This window comes from Acomys minous, assembly GCF_964271855.1.
Source record: "Acomys minous genome assembly, chromosome: 16".
NCBI lineage: Eukaryota > Metazoa > Chordata > Mammalia > Rodentia > Muridae > Acomys > Acomys minous.
Window position 1 is genome coordinate 84,191,030 of NC_140498.1, and position 17,074 is coordinate 84,208,103.

The window sequence follows — 17,074 nt, forward strand, 5'->3', positions numbered from 1 at the left end:
CACACTGTCACACACACACACCAGAAGTGGACACTGAGCATCCTGTTCTATCACTCTGTCCCATTCCCTTGTGTCTTGGCTAGTCTAGAGGCCAGCAAGCCCGAGCAATCCTCCGGTCTCTGCCCACCCCACCCCCAGTATGCTGGTGTTACAGAAGCACATGACCAACCTAGCCTTTCACACGGGCGCTGGGGATCTGAACTCGGGTCTTTATGCTCGCACAGCAGGAACTCTTGCCCCTGAACTGTTTCCCCAGCGTGGCGCACGGTTTCTCTTATGAGCCATTAAGAACTCTTGAGTCATGTCAGAAAAAAACCAAAACCAACCAAACAAAAAACCAAAACAAAACCCACACCTAACCCTGCACCCAAGATAGCTGACATCTCAGGTCGTGTGTCCTGAAGGCACAGGGACGGGGCTCAGTGCTTCTTAGTCAACACTTCAAGAGAAGGCCTTGAAGATAATCCAAGTTCTAAGGGGTCAGAGTCTAATGAGAATCTGGAAGGCGATGGGATCCAACTGTTACCTTCAAAGTTAGTTCCACCCAGTTGTTCACTATGGGGCTGGCCCTGCCCACCAAGGGGCACATGACTGACTGGGCAAACTTCTAGGGGGCAGTAGGCATCTAGTAGACAGAGCCAGGAACACTGCCGAATATTCTACAACTCACAGGCCGTCCTGGCAGGAAGGAGAAGCTGGCCCTACAGCCAACAGTGTGGAGGCGCTGTAGCCGCCATAGCTTGAGGTATGGCTACAGCCCCCTCTGTACTCTGCACACAGGCCTCAGCCCTGTCCATCCGTGCACAGGCTGTGTGAGTGACAGTAGTGGCCAGCCTCTAAAATCTTTATCTGGTTTCGGGTCAGAACCTGCCAGGGTTTTGTTTTGTTTTGTTTTTGTGTTTTGAGATAGGGTTTCTCTTGTTGTCCTGGACTCACTCTGTAGACCAGGCTGGCCTCAAACTCACAGAGATCCTCCTGCCTCTGCCACCTCCCTAGTGCTGGGATTATAGGTGTGCACCACCACGCCCGGCTTACTATGGACTCTTGAACTCTGACCCCGGGGGAACCCAGGGCCGTGACTCGTTGACTCACCTTTTCTCTCTTGGGCTTGATCTCCCGGAACACGTCACAGTACCCCATCACGGCCTCCACGAACTTGAGCATCCCTAGCCCTGCCTTGCTCACGGCCTCCATTTCCTCAATTGTGGTGTTTAGAGTCTTTAGGAGACCTGGAGGTCAAACACAGTGGTCTCAGGCTCCCTCCCAGGGTAGATAAAACCTGTGTGGAACTGAAGGTGGGTATGCAGGTAAAACTGCTGCCACCTGGGACTCCATGTGACCTCACGTGACCCGAGGCCCCACTTGATACCCGCCAAGCTCTGGGGACCAGGAGCTCTCAGGAGGGTCAGACAAGCAGGTGAGTGTGATTCAGAATTGCGGTGGGTATTGGGGTACATCCACCATCACCCCAGCCACTGTCACAGAGATGGGAGTCCACCCAGTGGTATCCAGGGGTGCAGGGGAACCTAGGACCTCACAGTTTCGTTAGTGTCTGTGTTTCACTTAAGGGACCTTGAGAGGGTGTTTTTGTAGTGAGAGTTTTTCTGCTTTCTTTACAAAAATTATTTTCTGCAGGGTGCGGTGGCGCACGCTCATAATCCCTGTCCTCGGGGAGGCAGAGGCAGGCGGGTCTCTCTGAGTTCGAGGCCAGCCTGGTCTACAAAGAAAGTCTAGGACATCCAAGGCTACAGAGAAACCTTGTCTCAAAAACAAAACAAAACAAAACCCTGTCTCTGCCTCCCCGAGTACAAGGATTACAAGTGTGGTGGTGGGGGCAGGTGTTTGTTCGTGTCAAGTGGGGTCAGATAGCAACTTTGCGGAAGTCAGTTCTCTCTCTTGGGTTCTGGGGGGTCTTATTCAGGTCACCAGAACTATGAATAAGCATCTTTATGTGCTGAGCCATCTCACCAACGTCTCCCTCCCTCCTTTCTTCCCTCCCTCCCTCTTGTGACGGGTCTCATGTAGTCCAGCCCTTGAACTACTTCCTCCAGCTCCACCCCCTAAGTGCTGGGACTCAGGTGGCAAGGACCACACTAATTTGTCCAGTACTGGGGATTAAACCAGGGTTGCTTGCCTTCTAAGCAAGCACTCTACCAGCCAAGCCACCCCCAACCCCCTGGGGTTGTGTACAGCTGTGACAGTGTCCTCTATGGGGACATCACCCCTCCTGGCAGAGCCCCAGGCAAGGCACCTGGGTGTTCTGTGGCCAGAGGCACATCCTGCTGACTGCAGGTGGCACTGCCCTCCCCCTGCCTGGTCCCTGGGTTCATACAGAGGCATGACATTGGCAAGAGGCACAAAGGGAAAGTGCTGGGCCACACAGAAGGCAGAGGCAGGGTCCAGTTCCCATCAATTCCTGGTTCCCTGACAGGAAGAGCTAGACCCACTGCAGAGCCATCTGTAAGCGGCCACCAGCAGCCCCTGTCCCCCATCAGCCATTGCGCTGCTCCACCTGCAGGCTACGGTGCCATCCCAGCCCCCACTCACCTTTGATGTTCTTCACTTGACCCTGGGTGATAGAGTCGAAGTCGATCTCCATGAGGGACCTCAGGAAGTTGGGGTCGGACATCATGCCCTTGGCCGTCTTCCAGTTAAGCTCCTTGTAGCCTTTCATGATAAGGATGCACTCGCAGACGGTCTGCACTTGCTTTGGGGGCTTCGCGAATGACCTGGGGGACAAGATGGCCCACGTTCAGAGTGAGAAAGGCCAGGACCTAGCCAGAATTCTCAGGAAAAGATGAGGCAGGCAGAAGGGTTCCCTGGTGGTAACGGCCTCAGGATAGAGGATGCCAAGTCCCTAGAGGAAGGAAGATGGGCCAGGGAGGGTCTCATCTGATAGGCCCACACCAGGCTCCTAGAGGACAGCAGGGGGACAAAAACACAACAGGAGCCATTAAAATCCCAACCCCAGTGCCTAGGTCCGAATGTCATATCAGGGCGGAGCCTTTGTTTTGCTTTGTTTTTTCTTTCTTTTCTTTTTCTTCCTTTTTTTTTTTTTTTTTTTTTGTGGTTTTTTGAGACAGGGTTTCTCTATGTTATCTTGGCTGTCCTGGACTCACTTTGTAGACCAAGCTAGCCTTGAACTCACAGTGATCTGCCTGCCTCTGCCTCCCAATGCATGATAGGGTTCCACTGTGTAGCCCTGGCTGTCCTGGAACTCACTGTGTAGACCGGGCTGACCTCAAACTCAGAGACCCGCCGCCTCTGCCTCCCAAGTGCTGGGATTGAAGTTCTGCACCACTGTTGCCTGATAGGGCCTAGCTTTTTAGTCACAGTTTGCTGATCCCTTAGACTCAAAGCCTGGCCTCTGTGACCACTGTCACCATCACAGCCAAACAGCTGAAGCTGCCAGCCCTGGGAAAAACCCCATCCCAGGTCCTGAAGCCACATAGGCCCTACAGGCAGGAGCAGAGAGAGAGGGCAGAGCTGGGAGTGAGGCCAACACCAACCTAGCCTTGAGGTTCAGCGGGTTCAGAACTGGCCTTGGGTGACCAGGGAAAGCCTTGACTTTGAGGGACACTGGACATTTAATGACACAGGCAACAAGGCATGCCTGTCAAAGCCGTACCATTAAACTAACAGCAACACCGTGTGTGTGTGTGTGTGTGTGTGTGTGTGTGTGTGTGTGTGTGTGAGAGAGAGAGAGAGAGAGAGAGAGAGAGAGAGAGAGATGTGGTCCCATCTTCACTCCCCCTGTCACTGTCAGCCTACTCCATTCTTGGAGGAGGATGGGACAATAACCCAGTTGTCCAGTAGACAGTGTCCGGGTGACCACCTCAGCATCAGAAGTTAGCTGCAGATGTGGGGGCGCTGCTATTCCGTCACAGGGGAGCAGCACACACTGCTACCACTGCCACCCATAGCCTTCTGGTTTACACCTAAGGGTCCCTACAGAGAGGACTAAGCATTCTAGAGAGACATTTTAAGGAATTAAGGACTATAAAGCTGTCCATATGACAGCTCCTTGCATTTAACATTTAAATGACCCATCAAAGCCAGATTGTACTTGGGGCGGGGGTGGGGGACAGCTTCCAGGCACACACTGAACTCAAGGAAAAAAATATCCTGGAGCAGAGGTTCTCAACCTGTGGTAGAGACCCCTATGGGGTTGAACGACCCTTTCACAGAGTTGCTTAAGATTATTGGAAAACACAGATATTTACATTATGTTTCATAGAAGAGGCAAAATTGCAGTTATGAAGTAGCAATGAAAATAATTTTATGGGGCTGGAGAGATGGCTCAGTGGTTAAGAGCGCTGCCTGTTCTTCCAAAAGGTCCAGAGTTCAATTCCCAGCAACCACATGGTGGCTCATAACCATCTGTAATGTGATATGGCGCCCTCTTCTGGCTTGCAGGAGTACATGCAAGCAGAACACTGTATACATAATAAATAAATAATCTTTAAAAAAAAAAAAAAAGAAAGAAAATAATTTTATGTCTGGGGGTGTCACCACAACATGGGGAATTGTATTTAAGGGACATAGAATTAGGAGGATGAGAACCCTTGCACTAGACTGACAAAAGATTTAAATATTTTAAAAAAAGAAAAGAAAAAGAATATTTAAAACTACAAGAAGTTGCCCTCAGGGCCTCTCTTCGCTGTCTGTGAGTGAGTGGTGGGGTGAGCGCAGAGCAAGCCCTGAGTGAGCTCCAGGGGTGCAGATGGGGGCAAAGGTGGTGGCTGGTACCTGATTTCAGTCACATCCGACTTGTCCAGCTTCTGCAGCTCCAGCTTGGCAGCCTCCAGGATGGGCATGACCTCAGCCAGAGCCGTCTCGGCCTCGGCCTTCTCCACAGCGATGATCTTGTTCTGTTCTTCTATCTCCATGGCCTTCTCCTCCGCCAGCTTCTTCTTCTCCTCCGCTGCAGGGGGAGGGGACTGTGAGATGCTGGCGTGCTGCAGACAGAGCCTGAGCCCTGTGGGAACCTCCAAGCCAGGTGTGACCATGAGGGAGGAGTGGCCATGGGGAGGTGGCTGTGGGGGGAGTGGCCATAAAGGCGTGGTCATGGGGGAGTGGCTGTGTGTGGGGGGTAAAGGCCATGGGGAGAGTGGTTATGGGGAGAGTGGTTATGGGGAGAGTGGTTATGGGGAGTGGCCATGGGGGAGAGGTCATGGGGGGAGTGGCCATGGGGGTATGGTTTCAGGTGTTCATGAAGAGGACCCATGTGGCATTTCCTGCCCTGTGGTACCCACTTGGTCCCATGACAGCCCCACCCAATTGCCCCTGGACAATGCTGGCTAAGGACCCTGGCTTGCCTTCTGACTTAAGATGCCTAGAAATGGATCTGTTTCCCTTTCTCTGCCTCTCTCCCACTGTCCGACCTCTTTCTCCATCTTTAAAAATACTTTTTCTAGGGCTGGAGAGATGGCTCAGAGGTTAGGAGCACTGTCTGCTCTCCCAAAGGTCCTGAGTTCAATTCCCAGCAACCACATGGTGGCTCACAAGCATCTGTAATGAGATCTGGTGCCCTCGTCTAGTGTGCAGGGGTACATGCAGGCAGAGCACTGTATACAATAATAAATACATACATACTTTTTCTGACATTTGGTCTACTTGTGTTCACATGCCAGAGACTCAGTTCTCTCCTTCTGTCATGTGGGTCCCCAAGATCAAACTCAGGCGGCAACAAGCATCTTTCCCGCTGAGCCACCTCATGGCCCCTTCTCCCTCCATCTCCCACCTACCCCCTAAGCTTCTCTGCCCCTCCCCCAGCCTCCCCATACCCCACTCCCACTTTTATTCTTGCTCAGGTCCAGCTCTAGAGATGCCCCATCTACAGACTGCAGGCCCCTCTGTCTCACTTGCTCTCATCACTGTCTCTGTGCCTGGTGATACTGCTCACGGCCTGACGTCACTCTGTCATTGGCTTGCACTCTGGCTGGCTGCTAATAAGTCATGGATTTCTCTCAGAGCTAGAGCTCAGCGGTGCCAGTCACACGGGCCTCAGGGAGTGCAAGGGAGAGGACGGTGGCCCCCAGGCTCACAGCCACTGGAGCCTCAAAGTGAGACCTTATTGGGAGTGATGGCATTAGCAAAGATGAGGTCACATAGCTTGGGGATAGCCCTGCTTTTAGTATATGGTGCCCTCATGAGAAGCCTCCTGCTGAATTACCACAGTGCCCCCTTGGGGAGGCAAAAGCACTAAAAACAACAAAATGTTTTTCAAAATTAAACAGACGGGCTCGGGGTGGTGCACGCCTTTAATCCCAGCCCTTGGGAGGCAGAGGCAGGTGAATCTTTGTGAGTTCAAGGGCAACCTGGTCTACAAAGAGAGTTCCAGGACAGCCAAGCCTACACAGAGAAATGCTGTCTCAAAAAATGAAAATAAACAAAGACAAATTAATTAATTAATTAAACGAACAAGCCTGGAGACGCTCATAGAGGGTGCCCTGTGACGGAGGGAGATCCAGCACTAAGGCTTGCTAACGGCAGCCTCCAGCACAGCGGTCTCACAGCAGAGGCTTGGAGGAGCCCCTGCCCCCCAGGCACAGGCTAGCCCCAGGCACTTGCCTATGGCTGTGTTGGTGGCGATTTCCTCCAGCAGGGCCTCACAGGCAGCCGACTTCTCGGCCAGGACGATCTTCTGCTCCGCCAGCTTCTCGTTCAGCTCATCCAGCTGCACGGTGGCCTCCTTCAGCTTGTCCAGCCCCCCCTCCAGACGCTTGCACTGTGCTGGGGGCAGGCAGCACGGTCAGGGGTCCCACCTCCAGGGCAAGACCTTGCATTAACCCCACTGGGACCCATCTAACAAGAGGGAAAGGGACTCGCTTCTGCAAGATGCCATAACCCTGGTCTTGCCCCCGGACTGCTGGCTGCCAGCACGAATTGACTGGTTAAAAAAAAATATGCTGGTTTATTTGTTGTTGTTTTGGGTTTTTTGGTTTTTCCGAACAAGGTTTCTCTGTGTAGCCCTGGCTGTCCTGGAACTCACTCTGCAGACCAGACTAGCCTCGGACTCAGCGATCCACCTGCCTCTGCCTCCTCAGTGCTGGGATTGAAGGCCTGTGCCACCACTGCCTGGCTAACAGTGCAACTCTTAGCCAGCAGCCAGAGCCCTTCCTATAAAGCCCTTTGTAGCAGAGAACATAGGGGAGTGGGGGAGATCCAGGACAGAAAAAAACAAAAAACAAACAAACAAAAAATAAACAGACCTGCAAGCACAGGGCTACACCGAATGAAAAACAGTGTCATCCTCACAGGGGTGAACTGCCCCCAAAAGGTAAAAGCCAAATCTGATCTGTTTTGCCCAAACATAAGGATGCCAGACCTTGCAGAGAAGAGCCTACCCCTGAACCCTGCCCACCTACCCCTGCTACCCCGCCCACCCATCCCTCCCTTGCTCACCTATGTTGTACTGGGTTTTCTCATCTAGCAGTTTTGAATACGTGTTGATAAAGTCTAGATAGTTCTTTGGTGTCACGTAGTTGCTGCGCCTCAGCTTCTGTTGGAACTGCTTGCTGAACTCACCTACCGACTGGTGGACCATAACCACATGCTCCACAAGGTCTTCAATGTTATCTGCGGGAATCATGGGGTTATCCCCTGGAGAGGAAGGAATGGAAAAAGTAGAGATTAGCGACCGGGGGAAGAGGACTGGAGGCAGCTCAGTGGTGAGTGCCTGCCTAGCAGATGAGGTGCTGGAGCCTGACTCCAGAAAAGAAACAAACAAGAAAAGGGCATGGCTCCAGGAAGTGAAATGTGGACTCCAAAACTCAAGAGCTCCACTCCCGGAAGTGTGCCTGGAAGAACTGGACATAGAACCTCCAAAAGGCTTGTGAATGTCAATGTTCACAGCAGCAGAACGCTGAGGAAAGAGGGCCAGAACCAGAACGGCAGGTGAATAGTAAAGATGTGGCACGCCCATACAGTGGAGTACTATTCAGCCATGAAAAGGGGCAAAGGATTGATGTGCGCTATGTTGTAAGTGATCCTCCAGAAACACTCTACAAAAAGAAAAAAAGCTGGACACAGAGAGACAATGAGCATGCGTCCCCTTACATGAGAGACATGGACAGGAGAGACTCAGAGCGACAGGAAGCAGGTTAGGGGTACACGGGGCCTGGGGAAGGGGCAAGTCTGTGTTTAGATTGGTGCAGAGCTTCAGTTTAGGAAACAGAAAGTTCTGGGGAAAGATGGCAGCAGTGGTTGCGTGACATTATGAATATAATCAATGCTTCAAGTCCATCCAACATGGACAGAAGGAGAAGGTTTACAGCAGACATATTTTCCCTAAGCCAAAAGTGATGTCATCAAGAACTTAATTTTTTAAAAAGGAGATAAGCAGATATTACTTGTGGCAACTTCTGGGACCTATGATCTGTCGCTGGTGGTTTCCCTAACACAGAGGCCTGCGCTTCTGCCCTGGGGTCAGGAAGCTCTGCCTTTCCCAAGGGCTCAGGTGCCCTCAGGAGAAGCTGGGCCTTCAGGGGTGGGGCCCACACCCATCTCCTGACTCATCCCCCAGCCCAGCATAAAGGCCTCACCCATGGCAGCTGGGCAGGCGGACTCAGCCGCTCTGGGATGGATCCTGGGGTCCAGCACACACCGGCAGAAGGGGGCCCTCCTTGGGAATCTACTAGAATGATTGGTGACTTCTCCCAGAGCCAAGAGCCCCTCACTTGGATCAGCTGATGGCCTGGGAAGCAGCAGCCTCAAGCAGAACATGAGGGAAAGAGGAACTGACCAAAACCGCTGGGGCGTCCAGGTTCTGCAGATCTGTCTGTGACTTAGACTACACACAGCATTTCTGAAAAACTCCGCCCATGGGCATCCAATTCTGCAACAAGGTCACCTCAACTCCAGGAAATATGTTTTAAGGGGAAAGAACTGTAAATAAAATTTGGACCGCTTTGTGCATAGAACTGAAACACTGCATGCTGGAAAGGTAAGAAAATGATTTAGATATCATGCGAGCTAGCATGCATAGCCACAACAGGGCTGGCAGCCATAGCTCCACAGGGCAAGTGTGGCCCACAACTTGTTTTTTTGTGAATAAAGTTTTATTTAAACACAGCCGGGAACACTTATTTACATGTGGTCCCAGATGGCTCTGGAAGCACGTTGTCAGAATTCGGCAGCTGTGACAGAAGCAGATATTGCCACATGGATTTTCACAGAAGCGGTCTGCCAGACTCTGAGTCACAACACCACAACAAATGTTCTCTTGGCTTCCTTCCCAGGAGAACAGCATTAAACTGAAATTAAGGCTTTGGCTTATGTAGAAGGGCTGTTTGCTTATTGAGTTTGTTGGGTACACATTTGTAAGATTGAAACTATTTACAAAGACAGCCAGTGGCATTGGTCATAAATCCTTTAAAGTTAGCTCTAGAAAAAAAAAATCGTGCTGGCACCACTATGGTAGTGGCTTTTGATACATTTTTTTTCTATAAAAAGCTGAACAGTAATGGCAACACCTCTATGGCAAGGATATGACCATGTAGCTGTGGAATAAAAGGGGACAAATTCAGAATGTTCATGAAGTGTGGGCCAATAAAACTTTATTCATCAAAAAAAAAAATCAAGGGGCCACATTTGGCAGTAGCCCATGCCCTGAGGACACCTGGTCCCTTCGTACTACAACAAAATATAACCCCAAGAGCTGGGCATGGCGGCGCACACCTTTAATCCCAGCACTCGGGAGGCAGAGGCAGGTAGATATTGCTGTGAGTTCTAGGCCAGCCTGGTCTACAAAGAGAGTCCAGGACAGCCAGGACTACAAGAGAAACCCTGTCTCAAAAAACCAAAGATAAATAAAGAAATAATGTATAAAACCCCGAGCCACACTAACAGTACAGAGCTATTCCCTGACATAGGACATCTATGGTGAAGCAATCTACTGTGCCAGGATTTGGTGAGAAAAGTGACAAGCTTCTTCATGAGACCACCAAGCAGTACCTGCAGCAGTGGCAGCTTACCTAAAAATGACTTGGCAACAGCGTGCAAGGCCTGGGGCGGCCAGGGCATGAACCAGTCAATACCAGTGTTGTTCACTAGGCCTTGGGGAAAGAGAGGAGAAAGAGTTCACTTTGCGACCCTGGGCTACCCAGTGCATGCGCATGGTCTTCAGTGTCCACCAGAGCGGTGGCCCAGCTGGGCACATCCAAGTGCAACTATGTCTTAGCATCCTGTCACTGTGACACAGGGAGAGAGAAACAGGCACCCTCCCCACACCTCCTGCCAGGAGGACATGAGCCACGCCTAAGGGGTGGGGGGTGGGGGGGACTGAGAGGAACCAGGAAGGTGTACCTACAGCGCAGGACCAACTTTCAACTTAGTGCTACATTCTATGTGACCCTGCTGATGTGGCAGGTCCCCAGAGCACACACCATGCTGCAGCAAGGGTCAAGGATTTATAGGCTCGGCTCAAAGGTACCTGGGAAATTCCTGCATCGGGTCCTCAGGGTGTCTCCCACTGGTGACATGCCCAGGACAATGTGTAGGTTGTTGGCACTTTTATTCACGAAATACTGCCACACGGACTCCTTGGCCGGGCCCATGCCGTTCTTCAAAGCCTCCTGCCCGATCTGACTGAGGATGTTGTCCTTTTCTTCTTCAGCGAAGAGCGCAGGCACAATTCCTGGAGGACAAGGATGTGAGGGGAGTTAGCATTCACATCCTGAGTTCTGGCCTCTCTGAGTGCAAAAGGAGGTGACAGAGCAAGGCATGATGGGAAGATAAGTCGGTGACAGTGGAAGAGTGGGGCTTGGGGTCCAGACTCAACACACATTCACTCACCCAGGATCAAAGTGGTCCCTGGCCCTTCAGGATGGGGAGTGACTGTCCCCTGCCTACTCTGAGGACTGTTCTGGGCATCCAAGCTCAGGTACACATGTGGCTCTCAGAGCAGGGATTCCCACCAAGGGGATCTGGCCTCTAGCAAACATTTGACAATGCTAATGGCAGTTTGCATGGTCACAGCTTGAGGGGAGTGAGCCAGTTATCTATCTATCTATCTATCTATCTATCTATCTATCTATTTATTTATTTAATTTATTCAAGATCATACCTCAATTGTTATCCCATCACTTGTTCCTCCCTCCCTCCTGCTTTCACCCTATTCCCGTCCCCTAGCTATAAGACCAAGGGGGACCTCCTCCCCCACTATATGGTCATAGGCTATCAAGTCTCAGCTTGGTAGCCTGCTTATTCTTTCTTTGAGTGCCATCAGGCCTCCCCACCAAGGGGAAGGTAGTCAAATATGGGGCACCAGAGTTCATGTCAGAGTCAGTCCCCGCTCTCCACATAACTGTGGAGAATGTCCTGTCCATTGGTTAGATCAGATTAGGGGTTTGATGTTTACTATTTGTATTGTCCTTGGTTAGTGCAATAGTTTGAGCAGATGCCCCTGGGTCCTGATCCACCCATCATGATGTTCTTGTAGGTTTCTAGGACCCTCTGGGTCCTTCTATTTCCCCATCTCCTATATTTCTCTTAGAGCCGGTAAGTTTTAAAACGTCAGCTTGCCACAGTGTTGAACGACCTGGGAAGAGAGTCTTAGCTGACTGGTTGTCTGTTAATTAATGGAGGATGACTCAGGCCATCACGGGCAGCACCATTCCCTAGGCTGAGGGTCCCTTAACTCTACATGGCAAGGGAAAGCTGGAAGCAGGCAGCATTAGTTTCTCTCTGCCACCCACCGCAGATGTGCTGTGACCGGCTCCTATTGCTGTGACTTTTTCTAAAATAATGCACTTTAAACCTGGATTATGAGCCAAATAAACCTACTCCTTTTTGTGTGTGTGTGTGTGTGTGTGTGTGTGTGTGTGTTTTAAATCAGGTTCTCATGTAGCCCAGGCTAGCCTTGAACTTGTTATGTAGCTAAGGATGATGACCTTGGTGTTCTGACCCTCCAATGTAGGGAGCAAGAAATCCTGAGTATATGTGCATTGTTTGGCATGGACATGGCCGTGCCAAGGACCAATGCCTGAGCCCCCCCACCCCAGCAGGCGGGGGAGGGTAACAAAGCCGTCCTCTGGTCTGAATACTAATGTTGCCAGAGGGCAGAACACGTCTACCACCGTCTTCTGCCTCCGGATGTTTACAGCCTGGAGCCTGCTCCTCTGTAGAGACCGTCCCTATGGAAATTGGCTAAATCTGCCTCCTTGCTCAACAAAACATGCTCAGCTTCTGGGGTACCATGGTTTCTCCATCAGAGATGCCCAGACTGCCTGATTCCAGATTCTTTATGTGTCAGCTCTTTTTTCTCACCCTCATCACCTTGTCTCAGACTCAGTGGCTGGGACAGGACATTCCTGCCAGATGGGCGGCCGGCGGTGGGCAGTACCTGAGGTCAGCATGTTGTTGATGAGTTCCAGGAAGCCCTCCTCAGCGACGTGAGCGTCCGTGAACAGGAAGATCATCGTCTTGTTCTCTATCCCCAGCTTTAGGTACAGGTTTTTCAGATCATCCCGGAAGTTGTTCTCTGAGTAGCCTCTGCTCAACAGGATCTCAAACACCTGGGGAAGCAAGCAGGGGCGACTGATGAAGTTGGGGAAGGCACATGAGGAGCCCAGGCAGGGAGGCCAGATGGTTGACAAGCGTCCTGGGTGCGCTGCACGCGCTCCTACTTAGAACACATGTCTGAAGAAAGGAAGGCGAGGAAGGGACTTGGCAGTCTTGGGAGTCACGGGGAGGGAAAGCGGGACGCCTGCAACAGCAAAGGCAGGTGATGGTCACACAGGGCTGCAAATAGTCTAAAAACACCGTGGGCACACTTAACAGGAGGAACTCTGCCATCTCATGTTATAGCTCTGCAAACCAGCTTTCTCTTTTCTAAAAGATTTATATTGATGTGTGTGTGTGTGTGTGTGTGTGTGTGTGCGTGTGCGTGTGTGTACGCGCTCGTGTGTTTATATGTCTGTAAGTGAACCACATAATGCAGGTGGCCTGTAGAGACCATAGGAAGGCCGTGAGTCCCCTGGAGCTTGTAGCTACTCCAAGAGCTGAATTGTGACAGCCACCAATGGCACCCAAGGCTCCTCTGAGGTTTGGCCGTGCCCTGGCTGTGTTCCCACAGTTCTAAATTCACGGGCGCAGCTGGTGTCTGACTTTTGCCGCTGCAAGTTAGACGCTTTGCAAACTCAGGTGAACGTGCGGGACAGAAGCAAGTGGTCTCGCTTCCTACTCTTTAAACAGGAACCTCCTCACCTCGCAGCCCGCTGTGAAGGCTGCCAACCTGGCCAAGGACTGCTTCCCGGAGCCGCCCACGCCCACCAGCAAGGCGTGGCCTCGGTCCATTCGGATGATGCGGTGCACGCGCGTCAGGTGCTCCAGCGCATCGTCAAACAGCACCAGGTTCATCTTGGTGTTGACCTCATTGTACTCCTCCAGGATTTCCTGAGTGGAAAGAATCCATAAACCCGCTGCATTTTAAGAGGCAGACTCCCCGCTTCACACCAGGAGCAATGGAAATGGGGAGAGACGTGTTTCCTCAGCATCCACGGCTGAGGAAGTAATGCAATCATTAGGCCCTGGGGGGCCGAGACCTGGGTTCTGACAACGAGGCTGCAGTAGGCTGGGCATGAACAGGGAGGGATGGCGCTCTTCCCAGGACCCAAGTGAAGTCCTTAGCACTCGCATCAGGTGGCTCACAAATGTCTAATTACACACGCGCGCGCGCACACACACACACACACTTAAAAATAAAATGAATCTAGCAGAGCTAGGCAGATTTCTGAGTTCAAGGCCAGCCTGGTCTACACAGAGAAACCCTGTCTCAAAAAAACCAATAAAATAAAATAAATCTCGGGTCTGCTGGGTGTCAACTGCTAGAGTGAGTCGCAGCCCATTACAGACAGGAGAGCTGCTGGAGCCAGCTAACACACCCCAAACCCTGGGCGGGCGGCATCCTGAGGGGACAGAGCTGGGGGTGGGCGGTCCACACCTCAAACAGTGCCTTGGCGGCCTCATAGTCCTGGATGTCCTCATACACGCGCGGTTCGTCCTCATGCAGAGCCATCCGGAAGTCCCCAAACAGGATGGGATCCCTCATCACTACCTCGAAGTCGTCCTTAAAGTGCTCCTTCACCAGGTTCCCTATGTGGTCTTGCACCTTGAAACAAAAGTGGTTAAGGCCCCAGGCATATCCACAGTTGCATCCATTTGCTGGGGAAAAGACAGTTTGCCATTATCAATGGGATAACTTGCCCAGACCTTCCCCGGTGGCACCTGTCCTGCTGTGAGCATCCTGATGAACAATACATTGGTTCCATCTTTTCTTCTTTTTATAAAATATTATTTTAGTGAAACTTTATTAGTGTCACTTCTCTCCCCCCCCCCTCTCTCTATCTCTCTCTGTCTAAGATTTATTATGCTGGGGTGGTGGCACACACCTTTAATTCCAGCACTTGGGAGGCACAGGCAGATGGATCGATGTGAATTCAAGGCCAGCCTGGTCTACAAAAAACCCAAAACAAAACAAAACAAAAAACCCAAAAACAACAACAACAAAAAAGATTTATTTACTTATGTGTGTGTGATCTATCTGCATGTGTGTCTACACACCAGAAGAGGGCATCAGATCCCAGTGTAGATGGTTGTGAGGCACCATGTGGTTGGTGGGAACAGAACTCAGGACCTCTGGAAGAGCAGCCGTTGCTCTTAACCATTGAGCCATCTCTCCAGCACAAGACACAGGTTTGTTTTGGTTTTGTTTTGTTTTGTTTTGTTTGGGTAGTGTTGAGACAGGGTTTCTCTGTGTAGCCTTGGCTGTCCTGGACTCTCTTTGTAGACCAGGCTGGCCTTGAACTCAGAGAGATCCGCCTGCCTCTGCCTCCCAAGTGCTGGGATTAAAGGAGTGTGCCAGCACTGTCCCGGTTAGTTCTGTTTTTTCTAAACCCTTTTTTTTGTTGTCATCTTAGTGGTGGTGGTGTTTTATTTTCTGAATTACATTTGCTTGTGTATTTGTGGTAAGGGGCACATGTGGAGGGCAGAAGATAACACGTGGGCATCAGTTCTCTCCTTCCACTGTGTGGCCCAGGAATGGAGCTCAGCTTATCAGGCTTGGTCCCAAGTTCCCGAGGGCCCCACTGGCAGGTGTTCTACCTTGCCTGGGGTTTCCCCGCCCACCAAGGTGGCTGCGCATGCTCACCAGCTGCTTGTCTACTTCGTTGATGAGACGGTCATGGAAAACCCGCAGGCACTCATTTCTCCACACCCTTACCATTTGGGACACCGTCTGGAACCTACGTGAGGAGAAGGGCAGTGATGTTGGTAGAGAGATCCCCTGGGAGGAAGGGGCTCCTGTGGGTGGGGGAGCACAAGAGCCACACCCCTAAAAGCCTCTCTGTCCCTTTGCAGCAAGAAGCTAGCAAATTAAACACAGGGGTCACAAAGTCATCACCCCATGGCTCATCCTACTGTGAGGAAGAAACGGAGCCTTCCTGTCAGTCACATAATCAGCAAAGCCCATGCCTCCATGCTAAGAGGTGTGAACTTAAGATCAGCCTTGCCCGCCAGGTGTGCTGGCGCACGCCTTTAACCCCAGCACTCAGAAGGCAGAGGAAGGTGGATCTCTAAGTTCGAGGCCAGCCTGGTGTACAGACTGAGTTCCAGGACACTCAGGGCTCCAGGGTTGTGATAATCCCCAACCATAAAATGACTTTGTTGCTGCTTCAGAACTGTATTTTTACTACTGTTATGAGTGATAATGTCAATATCTGTGCTTTCCAGTGGTCTTCGGCGAACCCCGTGAAAGGGTTGCTCGGCCCCCCAATGGGATTGAGAACCTCAACACTTACCTGTTTCTCAATCCATACGATCAAGGAGGCCAGGTGCCTCACTGGCACATTTTTTTGAGCCATCTGAGTCATTGGTAAGTCCTAACATACATTTAGGGCATATTTTATTAAAACAAGCAGCCCCCAACACTCACCGATCTGGGTTAGTGAGGACAAGGCCGTTAAAAACCCTGGAGAGGTCTCGAAGGTTGAAGATGTAATGGAACTTCGAAGGGGTGGGAGGCAGATCCTGAACTATGTTCTTGTAAAGTATTAACGTGCACAAAGTCAGCTTCCTGCTCACGCCCTCGATGCTCTCGTTAAAGGTCTAAACAAACAAACAAACAAACAAAATGAAAAGGCCCACCCTGTCTATCGGAAAGAGAATGGATGAGCAAAATGTGGTGTTTTCATGCTAGAATAGTATTTGGTTAGGAAAAGTAATGAAACGCTGTCATGCAGATGAATCTTGAAGACTTGGTGCTAAGTGAGAGAAGCCAGGCTCTAGAAGCCGTCAATGTGAACCGCCACCAGCAGAGGGGGCCAGTGAGACGGAGGCAGGTTAATGGCTGCCAGGGATTGGGAAGGAGGGAATCCTGTAGTGAGCACAAGTTTTCTTTGGATAAAAAGAAAGAAAGAAAGAAAAAAGTTCTATTCACAAAGTGAAAACACTTAACCAAAACTGAATGGATCAAGAGCATCAGAATCGCATGCATTAAAATGGTTAAAATAATGAATTTTAGATTGTGTGAATTTTTACATTAAAAAAAAATTATTTATTATGTAGATAATGTTCTGCGTCCATGTATGCCTGCCAGCCAGAAGAGGGCACCAGATCTCATTACAGATGGTTGTGAGCCACCATGTGATTGCTGGGAATTGAACTCAGGACCTCTGGAAAACAGTCAGTGCCCTTAACCTCTAAGCCATCTCCCCAGCCCCAATTTTTACATTTTTAAAAGTGTGTGTGCAAGCCAGGCGTGGTGGCACACGTCTTTAATCCCAGCACTCGGGAGGCAGAGGTAGGTGGATCACTGTGAATTTGAGGCCAGCCTGGTCTACAAAGTGAGTCCAGGACAGCCAAGGCTACACAGAGAAACCTTGTCTTAAAAAAAACAAAAACAGCAACAACAACAAAATAAAAAAAAAAACAAATAAAGTATGTGTGCAGCTCACTGTCCGACCTGCTCTGACATGCCCTGCATGGTGTTCAACCCTTTGATGTTGGGATAGGTGGGGCTATGACATCATCTGTGGTTCAACAGTTTCAGGCCAGGGAGGCTCGCTGTTCCTCC

The 17,074-nt window shown here is 50.8% G+C and overlaps 1 protein-coding gene across 3 annotated transcripts in view; it reads right to left on the reverse strand.

Moving 5' to 3' along the window:
- The window catches only part of DNAH10 (dynein axonemal heavy chain 10), a 117,579-nt gene that overhangs the window by 18,903 nt on the left and 81,602 nt on the right, over positions 1–17,074 (reverse strand). For all 3 annotated transcript variants that reach the window (XM_084761997.1, XM_084761998.1, XM_084761996.1), the window contains exons 48-59: positions 15,935–16,107; positions 15,152–15,245; positions 13,946–14,113; positions 13,210–13,398; positions 12,347–12,518; positions 10,436–10,639; positions 9,978–10,058; positions 7,408–7,605; positions 6,574–6,735; positions 4,750–4,924; positions 2,548–2,729; positions 1,093–1,229 (exon numbers count right to left, since the gene is read on the reverse strand). In XM_084761997.1, the coding sequence (XP_084618123.1) occupies positions 1,093–1,229; positions 2,548–2,729; positions 4,750–4,924; positions 6,574–6,735; positions 7,408–7,605; positions 9,978–10,058; positions 10,436–10,639; positions 12,347–12,518; positions 13,210–13,398; positions 13,946–14,113; positions 15,152–15,245; positions 15,935–16,107 (1,935 nt within the window). The remainder of the gene's footprint in view (positions 1–1,092; positions 1,230–2,547; positions 2,730–4,749; positions 4,925–6,573; positions 6,736–7,407; positions 7,606–9,977; positions 10,059–10,435; positions 10,640–12,346; positions 12,519–13,209; positions 13,399–13,945; positions 14,114–15,151; positions 15,246–15,934; positions 16,108–17,074) is intronic.